At 38.4% G+C, this 13,936-nt stretch overlaps 2 protein-coding genes across 2 annotated transcripts; both read right to left on the minus strand.

The window, feature by feature from the left end:
- Positions 1–512: 512 nt before the first annotated feature.
- On the minus strand, positions 513–4,937 carry gjd2b (gap junction protein delta 2b). Its single transcript, XM_051137880.1, has 2 exons — positions 4,644–4,937; positions 513–2,765 (listed from the first exon to the last, which is right to left on the minus strand). The coding sequence occupies exons 1-2, from the start codon at positions 4,712–4,714 to the stop codon at positions 1,922–1,924; spliced, it is 915 nt and encodes a 304-aa protein (XP_050993837.1). The 5' UTR covers positions 4,715–4,937; the 3' UTR covers positions 513–1,921.
- Positions 4,938–7,564: 2,627 nt separating this feature from the next.
- actc2 (actin, alpha, cardiac muscle 2) lies at positions 7,565–11,116 on the minus strand. The gene is made up of 8 exons (XM_051138428.1): positions 10,976–11,116; positions 9,506–9,650; positions 9,185–9,424; positions 8,971–9,055; positions 8,721–8,882; positions 8,440–8,631; positions 8,065–8,246; positions 7,565–7,954 (listed from the first exon to the last, which is right to left on the minus strand). Exons 2-8 carry the CDS (start codon positions 9,632–9,634, stop codon positions 7,811–7,813), a joined length of 1,134 nt encoding a protein of 377 aa, XP_050994385.1. The 5' UTR covers positions 9,635–9,650; positions 10,976–11,116; the 3' UTR covers positions 7,565–7,810.
- Between the last annotated feature and the right edge of the window lie 2,820 nt (positions 11,117–13,936).

The raw sequence follows: 13,936 nt of genomic DNA on the forward strand, positions 1-13,936 counted from the left end.
GGCCTAGATTTCCCACCCCCTCCTCTCTGCTGAAGAGTCTTCTTGGCACTTTTGCGAGTCTCGGGCCTCTCCCAGTCTGTCAGCAGAGAGAAATCCCGGTTTGAGGCCACCAGCTGCAGTGTTCAGCACTTTCTCTGTGACCTTGGCACAAGGGCCACCGCGGCTTCTGCAGGGACCAGACCTCCGCATAACACAGCGATCCTGTATGCAGGGCACCGGCCCGAGAGAAAGCCTCTGTCATTGTGTCAGCATGACTGAAGCTGGACAGGTAGAATTATGGCGCCCGGATCAAATTTAAGCAGCGTGCTGCTGAACAAGTCAAAAAAATACATGCAAGCATTTCAACTAACTGACAGGAAGTTGATTCATGGGGAAGATGACAGGGACCTCAATCCCTGAGGAAAATGGCACTTTTTGCTGACGCGTCAGGCTAAAATTTTAGTTCGACCATAAATGAAGCAATGCAAATCACACAGCTTTTTAATCATGAATTCCATAATTTATTATTAGATTTTCATCTCACATAGTTGCTAACATCATTTTATTTTGAGAAATAGAAGCACCAGGGGAAGTGAATCTCAACCCCTTATTCACTGATTTCTGATCAACTGTGCTTTATATGTACTTTAAATGCAATATCATACTTTTCATGAATGTAAAATATGGATGGATGATTTTTTTAACCCCACTTTTCCAGTCCCAAACATATTAAAGGGATAGTACATCCTTCAAAACAGTCCACGCAAAGAGTTCATGGAATTCATATCTCATGATAAGGATTACAATATACTATAATATGTATATATCTATGTACACATATGGCACTTGAATACATAAAAGCAAATATCTGTTTCCCACAAATGAAAGCAATGGGCGCTTTGGTGTCATAAATAAATAAATCCAATACATAAATAAATAAATAAATAAATAAATAAATAAATACAAAAGATAGACAGTTAAGCGTTATGCAGCATTGGCCAGTTCACCGGCTACTGATCTGCAAATCAGCTTAAATATAATGGAACGATAACTTACGTTAAGGTCAGTGGTGCAAGCACAGGCAACCAAATCATTAAAGATGCCAATCTATCTAAGCCAAAAGAGAGATATGATTTATATAGTACAGATAAACGTATATGAACTGCAGTCTAACTAGTTGCGGTGAATAAACTGAAACTATCACATGTGCGATCTAAAACCAGAATGAGAATACAATATAATGAAACAAAAGACCTTCACAGCACAATTCGGGTTCGTTTTGGCTTCTTTAAATCCATGTTTAGTGCAAAACATATTTCGGGTTCAGCTGATCGTGTGAACGAAGAAATAAATGTCGAAAACTCATTGCAAGCTTTCCGTTCTGACCAATAAAAAAAGTTGCATCAGTGCCCTTCAGTACTGATAAGAAACAAACGCTTGGTCTGTTTGTTCTTGTTGTCCATAACAGACAAATAAAATCCATCTACCCCACCATGAAACAGGTGAGATTAACAGTTCATAACATAACTTTTCTTGTATGCAATTGAATGCAGTGGTTTAAATAATCGAATCCTGGTGCTGGAGTCCTCCAGAAATGCATTTTGGATGCCGTTGGGACCCAAATCTTAATTTACTCACCCCGATGTTGTTCTGTAGACCACAAATGTAGATATTTTGAAAAAAAAATCTCAGTAGGATCAATGGGGTCCAATGTTGTCTTGGATCCCATTGATTTTCATTGCATGGACCAAAATGTTCTTCAAAATATCTTCTTTTGTGTTCCACATGAGGAAATGACATGAGGTTGAGTAATTGATGATTGATTTGTCATTTTTTAGTGAACTATTGGACTAAAATTGGTATTTCATCCAAAATGTGCAACCTGAGGTCTTCCTAGACCAGGATTGAGCACCTCTGCTCTGTTGAACTACATGAAGGAGCATTAGACATAGGCAGAGTCACTCGACTGGGTGCGGCCGAAATTCGGCATGCTCATCCTTGGTAAGTCCTTGTTCCTGATCTCATATATGGACTTCCTCCTGGCCTGAACCCCCCTCACCGCCGTTTTAATTTTCCTCCAGCCCAGATGATTGAGCTCTGCAAGGTTGAGCACCACGCAAATCCCACTGACCGCAAACATGAAGACGAGGAACACGGTTTTCTCAGTGGGCCTCGAAACGTAGCATTCGACATCTTTGATGCAAGGGTAGCGGTCGCACTCGTACACGGCGGGAACGTTGAATCCGTACAAGAAATACTGCCCCACCAAGAAGCCGATCTCCAGCGCGTTCCTGAAAACCACTTGAATGATGTAAAACCTTGAGATGCCCTCTTGACGTCTCATTTTAGATTTGGTAGTTCTCATGGCTGAACTGGGGATCTCTTTCACTTCCAAGCAGTCGGGCTCGGATTCTTTGGTGGAGTTTTCCGTGTTCTGAAGTACTCCGTTCACGATGGTGTTTTTGATCTTTTTGCTGTCGTCTCGTTTCATTGAATCGGGATCTTTGTCGAGGGACAGGTAGACCGTGGAGTATCTCCGCTCCTTCTGTTTGGCCGACTGATGCACCGAGTATGTGATGAAGCATAGGCTGGGTGTGCAAACCATGATGATCTGAAACACCCAGTACCTGATGTGAGATATAGGGAACGCTTTGTCATAGCAAGCTTGGTTACAGCCCGGCTGTAAAGTGTTACATACGAACATTGACTGCTCGTCGTCGTACACGGTCTCTCCTACTATTGCAACGATTAGAATCCGGAAGATCACCACCACTGTCAGTAGGATCCTGAACATAAAAACAAAAATGTTTTTTTTAGTTCATAGTGTATCTGCTCTCGTATTCACAAAATAGTTAAGTCAAAGCAAGAAAAGGAAAAAAAAAAACACTTAATTTTAAAGGGGGCAAATTCTGAACCTTTTTGCACTAAACACATCTGAAAGCTAAATAAATAAGCTTTCCATTGATGTATATTTTGTTTAATATATGACAATATTTGGCAACTATTTAAAACAACTATTTGAAAATCTGGAATCTGAGGGTGCAAAATAATCAAAATATTGAAAATCACCTTTCAAGTTGTCCAAATTAAGTTCTTAGCAATGCATATTACTAATCAAAAATTATGTTTTGATATATTTACAGTAGGACATTTAAAAAATATTTTCATGGAACATGATCTTTACTTAATATCCTAATGATTTTTGGGCATAAAAGAAAAATCGATAATTTTGACCCAAATAATGTATTGCTGGCTATTGCTACAAATATACCCGTACTACTTATGACTGGTTTTGATGTCCAGGGTCACACACACACATTTGTTGTTGTGAATTGTGGGGACTTTCCATAGACTTCTATAGTTTTTATACTGACCAAACGATATTGTCTATCCCCTAACCCAACCCTAATCCTAAACATACCCCTTACAGAAAACATGTTTGCATTGTTACATTTTCAGATAAACATAATTTACTATTTTTAATCATTTTTTTACATTGTCACCATGTCAAAAATGTCAGGTTTTACTATCCTTGTGGGGACATTTGGTCCCCACAATGTAGCAAGAACAAGTACACACACACACACACACACACACACATTCTTTCATTCTGTTGTGCTAGAAATTCGCTGTAAAAATACCACATATTTTGCACATTATAACCATATATATTTGAACTGATTGAACTGATTTCAATGATGTACCGATTCCAATATTAATATTCCGATAACTACAATGTAATAACATTGTTGTTTGCATATACTGATACAAACAAAACAAAAACTTTCATCAAAAGTGAAATTCCTAGAACAATAGCCAATAAGTTCACTGTATGTAAATACGTTCAGCATGCAGTGTTAATTTACCTCACATGAAACGATGAGGTAGTAACACACATGGCGCTAGAGTAACGCTTTATACATTAACTAAACATAAAATGCACTTTGAATGTACATGACTGATTAGAAAAACAGAAAAAAAGAAACATTAGTATTTTATTGAAATATAATGTGTCATGCGAGGGCATATATATGTGAACGTCTTTTTTACTGATTTTCACCGTAAATTATAAGGTCTACTGCAATAATTCTAACTGTACATTTATAGTCGAGTCGAATTTAATAGATTCACCGTTATTTTGTATGGCAATTTATACTTTTTACTTTCAAAAACATCACCTTATTTATTTATTTATTTATTTATTTATTTTAAATTACACGCAATGTCTACATGTTAAATCTAACCTTATTTTTAATTGTATGTGATATGGTAATTTACACTTAACAGGTTTTAACTGTATGGCTTTCTATTCTTTTGACTGTGCAGATTGACGCGTGGAGCTGTCCAGTGCTGAAACTCTCTCCACAGGCAAAAGCGCGCTTTCAGCCATGCAAGGCGCGCACAACATTTCTTTGAAAGCAAATCAGAACTGACATGGAACAGCAATTTTACCGATGGCACAAAAGCTTTGTGCAGTAATAACTATAACAACAATAACATCAAAAGCATTATCTTAATTCTTCGAACACCTTTCTGTTCTTCATAATGGGCACATAAGCGCCAACAGCCAATCGCCCTCATTTAGAAGGGTCACTGCGTAATGACCTCGATATTTTTTGTAATGTACAAAGCGATCAATAAACATTTTCCACTTTTTTCCTCACCTCCCGATCATAGTAGAGTGCTGTTGGACAGCCGCCTCCAGGAGACGCTCGAGAATTGTCCATTCCCCCATGGCTGTTCATTCGGAGACGATATAACACAGTGGACCGTGAAAAATCAAATGCGAGCTACTGTTCCGCTCCGAAGGCGAGTGTAGTATCGGGCGAATGCATTGATTAGTCGCTGCTGTCCACCTTGTCGTCCACGCCTCGCTCCGGAGCGCGCTCTCGTCTGAGGTCCTGATTAGTCTAAAGCCCTCCTATTTTCTGTCTGGCGAGCAGGACGATAGGTCGCTCTGAGCCTAAACGGAGGGGAGTATAATGTTTGGCTCGTGCTAATCCCGCTTTAAGTAGACTGCCCCCCTCCTCCTCCCCCTGCGTCACGCGCAGACAGGTTGTTGGAGAGAAATCAGAACAGCAGGATTTCTCCGTTTCATTATTCTCCGAATATGCCAGAGATGCCCTGATTAATCCGTAATAAAATCATTGGTGATAAACTCAGATCACTGGGGAGGTCTGTCTCCGGCGACACACACACACTCACTAGCGTGACAGGATGGGAGATTAGAGTTTGGAGTTAGTGTTCGTGTGCGCGATAATAAACAGGGCGCGGATCATGGGGGGTAATTAAGGCTTGAACCCCGGCAAAGAAAGCCAAAAGGTAAGTACAGGTTTCAGAAGGGCTTTCCAACGTCTTACTAATGATTTAGATTACAGGCTAGCCAGAGCGCGTATATTCAACTGCCGCCAAAACGCCGACCGAACAGAAGTAGAGTTTGGAACGAGTCACCATAGCAACAGTATTCAGCACGCCGCTTTACATTGCGATCAGTGTTGCCAGTTTGAGGATTTTGTCACCAAATGTAGCAAATTGCAATGTAACAAATTTGTTACTTCGAATTTGATTAATGTTTTGCGACAAGGAGCTATTATGGTGAAACTGAAATATATTGGGCGACTCTTTGTGATTAACAGACAAAACAAAATAAAGCATACATTCAGTCCTTTTTAACTTTTTTTTTTTTTTTTTTTTTTTGGTGAAAACCACAGTTTTACTACAAATACCATGGTTAAACTATGATAAACCAAAACCATGGTTAATTTGTAGTTGCCGTGGTTTAACTAGCAACCATGTTTTATTTGTTTGTTTGTTTGTTTTATTTGTAGTAAAACCATGGTTCATTTTCGGAAGGGTATTGTTATTGTTTCACATGTAAATACAGCTGAAATCACAGCAGTGCTGTTGTCATTAACTTATGTGTATTGTGATTTTTATCAGAGGATGTCTTGATTTTAGCAGTAGATTGAAAGTGCATCTATGAATCACATTATCTGACAAGAGAAACATAAAAAAATATAAATGTGAACAGGTTTATTGGGAATTTGGTGGTATTAAAATAGGAACTGTGTGTATCCACCTTTTTCTTCAACACAGAAGTACGTTTATGGGCGAGACTTCCGGTTCTTTATCCGCTATAGGAAAATAAAGAGAAGAATAACAACATAAACGGTAAAACTGTTTGCACTACAAACCAGTGTGCTCATAATTAAGATAATACATTAAAATAATATGGTAAGACACACCAGTTTGCAATATCAAACAGCAAACGAGCTGTTTTGTATAACGCTAAAAACAGATGAGAGTTGGACGGAAGCCAAACCCATAAAATTTACAAATGCCTGCTCCCACTGGCAAGAAAAATGTGGATAAAAAGGAAACAAATGTAAAGGATGATACGATGCGATGACATCATTAACATGCTAATTAATGCATGGCGTCATCTAGTGACATAGCAACTTTTCAGTCAGGAATCTGGCAACTGATTACGATGGATGAAGTCGATAAAGCACAACAAGCACTGTAGTTATATATCACTTTATTATTATATATTTATATCACAAATGAAGACAAATTTAAAAGATGTTTGATTATTTTTAGCTATAGATGGATTGTAATCAACATACCGATTGTTGAGCTGATGAAACGTCTTTCCGAAAAAAAACCTTTAGTAAAACAAAACAGTTTTGAAAGCTATGGGTTGGGGGAAATTACGTGATATGACCTTTATACACTACTTATCATTGTAAGGACTGTAAGCATATTCCCTCACAGCTTTGTTTTCATTCGTGTTAATTCAATGTGGCGTCTAACCTGACTAATGTGTTGCACGAGAGGAACCTCGACCAACTGTTTCCCGAGAATTACATTTAAATCAATAGCAGATATTTTACTTTAAAATTCCGAGTCGACTGCCCTTAAATACACTGTATTTTTGCATGCACTGTTTATACCTGAAAAATATCATGTACTACTGTTTTCTATTCTGCAACAACAAAACATGAAAGATAATTCGTGGGTCTGATTTCTTTTGTAAATGGCTGATTGAGTTGGTTAATCTGAACTCTTCACACCAAGCACAGTTCCTTAACACTCACTTGCACTCTCCTGCAGGTGCTGAAGAGGTAGGCCTATTTGTGGTAACGCCTGTGGTGAACTTACACTGGTGAGTAATCGCTTTAGGACTACCCACTAGGATGGAGAGATAAAAACAATTAATGACGACATGGGATATCCCTGCTAGAAACCAACTGATAACTGAAGCTGTAAACCTCAACATTGGACAATCAATGTTTGCACATATTTATAGTGTAGGTAAGATAAAAATAAAATCCTCATAAGCCTGAAGAGGGCATCTTGACAATGAGCTGCGCTCTCCTCTGATCTCCCTTCGCCTCCTAGAGAGCCACAGCTATTTTTATACTGGGTGCTAATTGAAGTAGCAAATATGAATCCGTCACAGATGGCTTTTATGCAATCCTGTTTTCACTGTATTAATAATGAACAAAGTGTTACATTTCTTGTAGTAAACTAAAAGAATTAATTAAAGACAAATTAAAATAGTGAGACTTCTGGAGGGGGAAAAAAAAAAAAAAAAAAAAAAGATTTCTGCACAAATTTCCCAGTCTTGTTTATTTAAAAACCAATAAATATCCACATACAAATTTATGATCCAGCAAATAACTACAAACAAATTGCACTTTGGTGTAAACATACTGTACAAGGAAAAAGAAAGGCAAAATCTGCCTGCATGTGTAACAGGCGGAGGTAATGTTGAGAATTTTTGTTCTTCGCATCCATAATCAGTGGTGTAATATGGGTATCCTGGCGCTTAGAAGCACTTCCTGTGGACGATGGATGGGCCAGCCTCATCGTATTCCTGCTTGCTGATCCACATTTGCTGGAAGGTGGACAGGGAAGCCAGGATGGAGCCACCGATCCAGACGGAGTACTTACGCTCAGGGGGAGCGATGATCTGTCAGAAAGAAGACGACACATGATTTATACAAATCAAATATCTTACTTAGTTGAATTAAACTTAATACAAGAAGACAGGAAAGCTGAATGACTGAATAAATGTTCTACCTTAATTTTCATGGTGCTGGGGGCCAGAGCAGTGATCTCCTTCTGCATACGATCAGCGATACCTGGGTACATGGTGGTGCCGCCAGACAGGACGTTGTTGGCATACAAGTCCTTACGGATGTCAATGTCGCACTTCATGATGCTGTTGTAGGTGGTCTCATGAATACCAGCAGACTCCATACCTTTGGTAAGAAAAAAGCAGTGTTGTCTTTGTTAACTAAATCTAAAGCTATGTTTATTGTTTCATTGTTACTACAATAAAATATAAGTGTTAGATGAAAAACTTAAGTGAAAATTGGAAATGTTGACTTAGCAAGTACTAAAATGACTAGGATAGTGTATTTTAATGGTAGAATTAATATGATATCAACCCACCAATAAAGGAAGGCTGGAAGAGAGTCTCTGGGCAACGGAAACGCTCATTTCCAATAGTGATGACCTGACCATCAGGCAACTCGTAAGACTTCTCCAAGGAAGAAGAGGAAGCAGCAGTGGCCATTTCATTCTCAAAGTCCAGAGCGACGTAGCACAGCTTCTCCTTGATGTCACGAACGATCTCACGCTCAGCTGTGACAATATAATTTCAGTGTTAACAATATATTATTACAATACAAGTTTGATAACTCTAATAATGAGACAGCAATGCTTATTCATACCAGTGGTCACGAAAGAGTAGCCGCGCTCAGTCAGGATCTTCATCAGGTAGTCAGTCAGATCACGACCGGCCAGATCCAGACGCATGATGGCGTGGGGCAGAGCATAACCCTCATAGATGGGCACATTGTGGGTTACACCATCTCCAGAGTCCAGCACAATACCTACAAACAACAAAAATCAATAAGGCTCCAGAGAAACATACAAGAAGCTAAGTATTTTAACACATGAATTCACAAACACCACACTCACCGGTGGTACGGCCAGAGGCGTACAGTGAAAGCACAGCCTGGATGGCCACATACATGGCGGGAACGTTGAAGGTCTCAAACATGATCTGCAAATGACAGAATACCAGACATGTCAAGTCAAGTCAAATGTATTTATATAGCACTTTTCACAATACACTGAATCAATGTAGAGTTGTGTAAATGTGCAATATTTGAGGATGTTTATTGGAGTTTACCTGTGTCATCTTCTCTCTGTTGGCCTTGGGGTTAAGAGGAGCTTCAGTGAGCAGGGTGGGATGTTCCTCGGGGGCTACACGCAGCTCATTGTAGAAAGTGTGGTGCCAGATCTTCTCCATATCATCCCAGTTGGTGATAATACCGTGCTCAATTGGGTACTTCAAAGTCAGGATACCTCTCTTGCTCTGAGCCTCATCACCCACGTAGGAGTCTTTCTGTCCCATACCTACCATGACACCCTGTTAGAGAAGAGATGATGTTAATATTTCAGTAGTGTGTAATATCCCTTTTTAAATCTGTAATATAGTCCATTGTTGTACCTGGTGGCGAGGACGACCAACAATGGAGGGGAAGACAGCACGAGGAGCATCATCTCCGGCAAAACCAGCCTTCACCAGGCCGGAGCCATTGTCGCACACAAGAGCGGTGGTCTCGTCGTCATCACACATGGTTTCAGCTGGGGTTCTAAAACAGGAGCAGATATATACGCATGAACATACTGTGAACGTCTGTTTGCATTCCTGACACGCTCATGTTTTCTCTTCAGAACAGACTGCTGAAATTATTCTGCAAACTTAAAAATAAAGGTTCTTTATTAGCATTCCATGAATAACATTTTCCAATGCTCAAAAGGTTCTTTGTAGTAGAAAAAAGATCCATTAGATTATAAAATGTTCTTCACACAAAGAAAAAATGGTTATTTTAAGAACTTTTCACTAAAAGGTTCTTTGGGGAACCAAACATTCTTCTATGGAATTCCATTAAGAACCTTTAACATCAGTGAAACATTTTCCAATGTTCAAAAGGTTTTTTACAGCAAAAAAAGATTCTTCAGATTACAAAATGTAACAGCCAGCAATACATTGTATGGGTCAAAATTATCAATTTTCTTTTATGCCAAATATCATTAGGATATTAAGTAAAGATCATGTTCCACAAAGATATTTCCTAAACATTTAATAAACATATCAAAGCTTAATTTTTGATTTGCAGTATGCAGTGCTAAGAACTTCATTTGGACAACTTTAAGAGCAATTTTCCCAGTATTTTGATTTTTTTGCACCTTCAGATTCCAGATTTTCAAATAGTTGTATCTTATATCCTAACAAACCATACACAAATGGAAGCTTATTTATTCAGCTATCACATGATGTATAAATCTCAAATTTAAAAAAATTGACCCTTATGATGGTTTTGCGGTCCAGGGTCACAAATATTCTTCTAGTTATTTTAAGAACTTTTCACTGAAAGGTTCTTTGTGGAACCAAAAATAATGGTTCCTTGTTATCACTGCCAAAACTCTCGGTTGGAAACTTTATTTTTGAGAGCAAATGGTTCCATGAAGTTCCATTGCACAAAAGGTTCTTTACAGTAGAAAAAAAAGGTTCTTCAGCTTATTCAAAAGTTCTTCACACTAAAAAGCTTCTTTTAGATTCGTTGAGAAACCGAAAATAGTTCTTCTATGGTATTACTGTGAAAACCCAAAAATTCCTTTTTGGAAAGTGTAGTTCAGTACCTCCCGAGATGCTGACATGCTCATCTTTGACTGAGAAATCCTCAAGACAAGTTTCAAAAGTAAAAACATTAACATGTTTGACTTTCAAACTTTCAGAAGTATTCATAACTGACAACTCTAACCCTCCAAAACGTTTGTTTAGCTCAAGAGTCAATTGTTTACATTATAATTCCAGTGATACTGCACCAGAACTGACCTAGTTTAAATCCTAACATTCAGAAGATCATCCCATTAAATGAAGTCTGACATTTCGGAAAGCTTTAGCTGTACTTACCAGATCAGCACCAGGAGCTGGTTCCCTTGGAGAGTGAATGGTAGACAGCGCCTTGAGCCGCAGCCAATTTATACTCCAAGAGTGGCCCGGCGCCCGCTGGACTTCCCTCTCCTTATTTGGTAGCCCGAGCGCCATTGAGAGTGGAGTGGCCATGAATGGAAGGGCGCGGAGAGGAGAGACCCCCGCGAGGCATTCGGTCCTACGCCCATGTATGGGAAGAGACGCAGGGAGGCATCGCGGGGGGCGAGTGATGGTATTCCACGATTTTCAGCACGTCATTATTAATCACCATGTACTTTGTTAAAATGGCATCCCTAAAATCTGCACGTCACACGCTAAATAGGCTAAAATGGCAAGACAATAAGAGGTTTTTTACTCTTAAAACAACAAAGAATCCCCGTTTATAACGATGACTCGTTTTGTTGATTAAGATGAGATTTTGGTTTAGAAACGAAATACGAGTGTGTCGACGTATCTGAGGAAAACAACGAGAAAATAAAAGAGGTAAACAAGGAATAAACAAAAGAAAAACACTAGTGACTGAAAACGACAGAATACGTTAGGATTGTTTCTTTGCGCCTTTTTGAATGACATTTTTTGTTTATTAATTTTTATCATGTATTTAACATTTGGAATTATCTAACATATAAGAAAAGCTAAATGAATATCTATCTATCTATCTATCTATCTATCTATCTATCTATCTATCTATCATATGCAGGGAGAAGCCATAGTCTTTATATATTGAAACAGTTTAATACCACTTTTTATAATATATTTAACATTTGGAATTATTATAAAATCAGAAAATCTAAATGAAAATCTAAATGAAAATCTATCTATCTATCTATCTATCTATCTATCTATCTATCTATCTATCTATCTATCATAAGCAAGGAGAAGCCTTAATAATCTTTAATCATCTTTAAATAATAAAACAGTTTAATATCTCTTTTTATAATGTATCTAACATTTTCATTTTCAATATTTTATAAGGATCATAAAATCATAAAATCTATCTATCTATCTATCTATCTATCTATCTATCTATCTATCTATCTATCGTATTGTGAGAAGGGAGAAGCCATAATCTTTATATAATAAAACAGTTGAATATCACTACATTAGAATAAGTCAATTGACTTCAAAATTAAATCAAATGCAAGTCTTGCAAACAGAATTTGAAGCATAATGAAATATCTATATAGAGGGGACTGACAATAGAAATATATCAGGGAGAATAATCATTTGTGCAAATTGAATTTGAGCGAAATCCTGAAAGCACAATAGACAAGACAGGATGCCCAAAATGCAATTGTGTCGTTTTGTCATCCATCCCCCATGCAGGCCAGCTCTTTCATCTGACGTGTCCCTGCCATTTGTTTCCATTTATATCATAGTTGCAGTGTCTGAGCTTTAGGAAGACGAAAGGCAGAGTGCAAAACTCATGTAGGGTTATTTGTCTACTTTAGGAACTAGCACTGTATATCAGAGATGCTTAATGAGACTTTTTTATTTGGCTTGAGAGTCATCACCCATTTAAAGGGCAGTGATTAAGATGAATTTATTCATAGAAGGATGCTTTGATTCTGAGGAGCTCACTTGGTACCACATCAGCACCCTTTAAAATCCAAGTCAAAGACCTGGCAGCCTTAGGTTAGCAGAGTTAGAATAGAGGATTGTTGAATAGGGACCAACAACTGCTGAGTTGTGGTTGAGAGTTATCATCCCTCTCAGTTCACCTCTTATATCAGCATTTCGCCCCATTTCTGTTTGTCAGGGTGCAAAAGCAAGTCTGGTTGCTGTGTCTAGATTTACACTGGAATGTTAATTTGTGCTACCAGTAATGACCGTTCCTTCTCATAATGTTAAATTCATGTGACTACTGAGTGATGTAACGTGCTGCTTTTTGCATAATCCCCAACATTCTCTGTCTGAGCATCTGTCAGCCAGCAGGGCTTAAGGTTTCCTCTATTTGAGCTCGTTGTGGCTGTGTTAGGGGTGATTTGGCTGCTACAAAAATAACCTTGATATTTGCTCGAACTGCACGTGTGCGAATGTTTGGAAATGTACTTCCAGCCACAATTCCCTAAAAGGTTCATGATCATGAAGGCCATTCTTTATAAATGTGTTGCTACCGAATGAAGTCCCAGCAAATTCAGTTTTCACAACTTGCTTTCCTCTGCAAAACACTCGCTTTGAACTTACAGTAAACTTTAATCCCTTTTAGCAGCAAAACAGCCTGTAAAGAGCCAGCAGTTGCGCTTAATCTACTTGCTGTTTCTCCCGCGGCTCTTTCAATAATCCACTCACACTTCAAAACTCTGTTTAACATTCACGTTGAAGGCATCTCCTCACGGTTTTCCAAAATTACAGTAATCTTTTGTTCGCTCGGTTAATCTTAAAAGGCTATGCAAATGGTTTTTGTGACACCTCTCTTTTTGAAACGTACGTGCATCTCCTCTGCCCTTTAAGGACCTCTTGTGCTTATCAGTTACTTAAAAAGGAAAGCTTGAAGGTCGTAAGTCTTCAGATGAGCTGTGGTTTCCGTTGAGCAGAGAAACATTATTATTCAAGGGTCACATTCTCTGGATAGTAATGCCGTCTGGTCTTGTCACAGGATATGTTGCTTGCTGTCGGCAAGATCTTTCTGCGGCCCTCTGAAACTTGATGCATTTGAAATGAATTGACTGCCACATTCATCACACAACACAGTCATGATTTCAGAAAAGGATTATTCAAATGTCCAATAATATGTACTGAGCAATGTTCTGACATTGTCGCCTGCATTTTATAAATAGCCGTATGATTACATAATTATGATGTGAGCCATGTTGCGTGCCACTAACCTCTCTCATCGTTCATTATATGCACTTAATGACCCACAGAACTGACGTTCAGTAATTCACATTACACTCAGTTGTATTTATAGGTTACACATACAAAGCTAAAACTACACTT

This window comes from Labeo rohita, chromosome 20 (genome assembly GCF_022985175.1).
Source record: "Labeo rohita strain BAU-BD-2019 chromosome 20, IGBB_LRoh.1.0, whole genome shotgun sequence".
NCBI lineage: Eukaryota > Metazoa > Chordata > Actinopteri > Cypriniformes > Cyprinidae > Labeo > Labeo rohita.

Coding starts and splice junctions, on each gene's coding strand:
- gjd2b (XM_051137880.1), bottom strand. CDS start 4,714: ATGGGGGAATGGACAATTCTCGAGCGTCTCCTGGAGGCGGCTGTCCAA. Junction 2,766..4,643: donor CACTCTACTATGATCGGGAG/GTGAGGAAAAAA, acceptor TTTTATGTTCAG/GATCCTACTGACAGTGGTGG.
- actc2 (XM_051138428.1), bottom strand. CDS start 9,634: ATGTGTGATGACGACGAGACCACCGCTCTTGTGTGCGACAATGGCTCC. Junction 8,632..8,720: donor CTACTCTTTCGTGACCACTG/GTATGAATAAGC, acceptor ATATTGTCACAG/CTGAGCGTGAGATCGTTCGT. Junction 8,247..8,439: donor CTTCCAGCCTTCCTTTATTG/GTGGGTTGATAT, acceptor TTCTTACCAAAG/GTATGGAGTCTGCTGGTATT.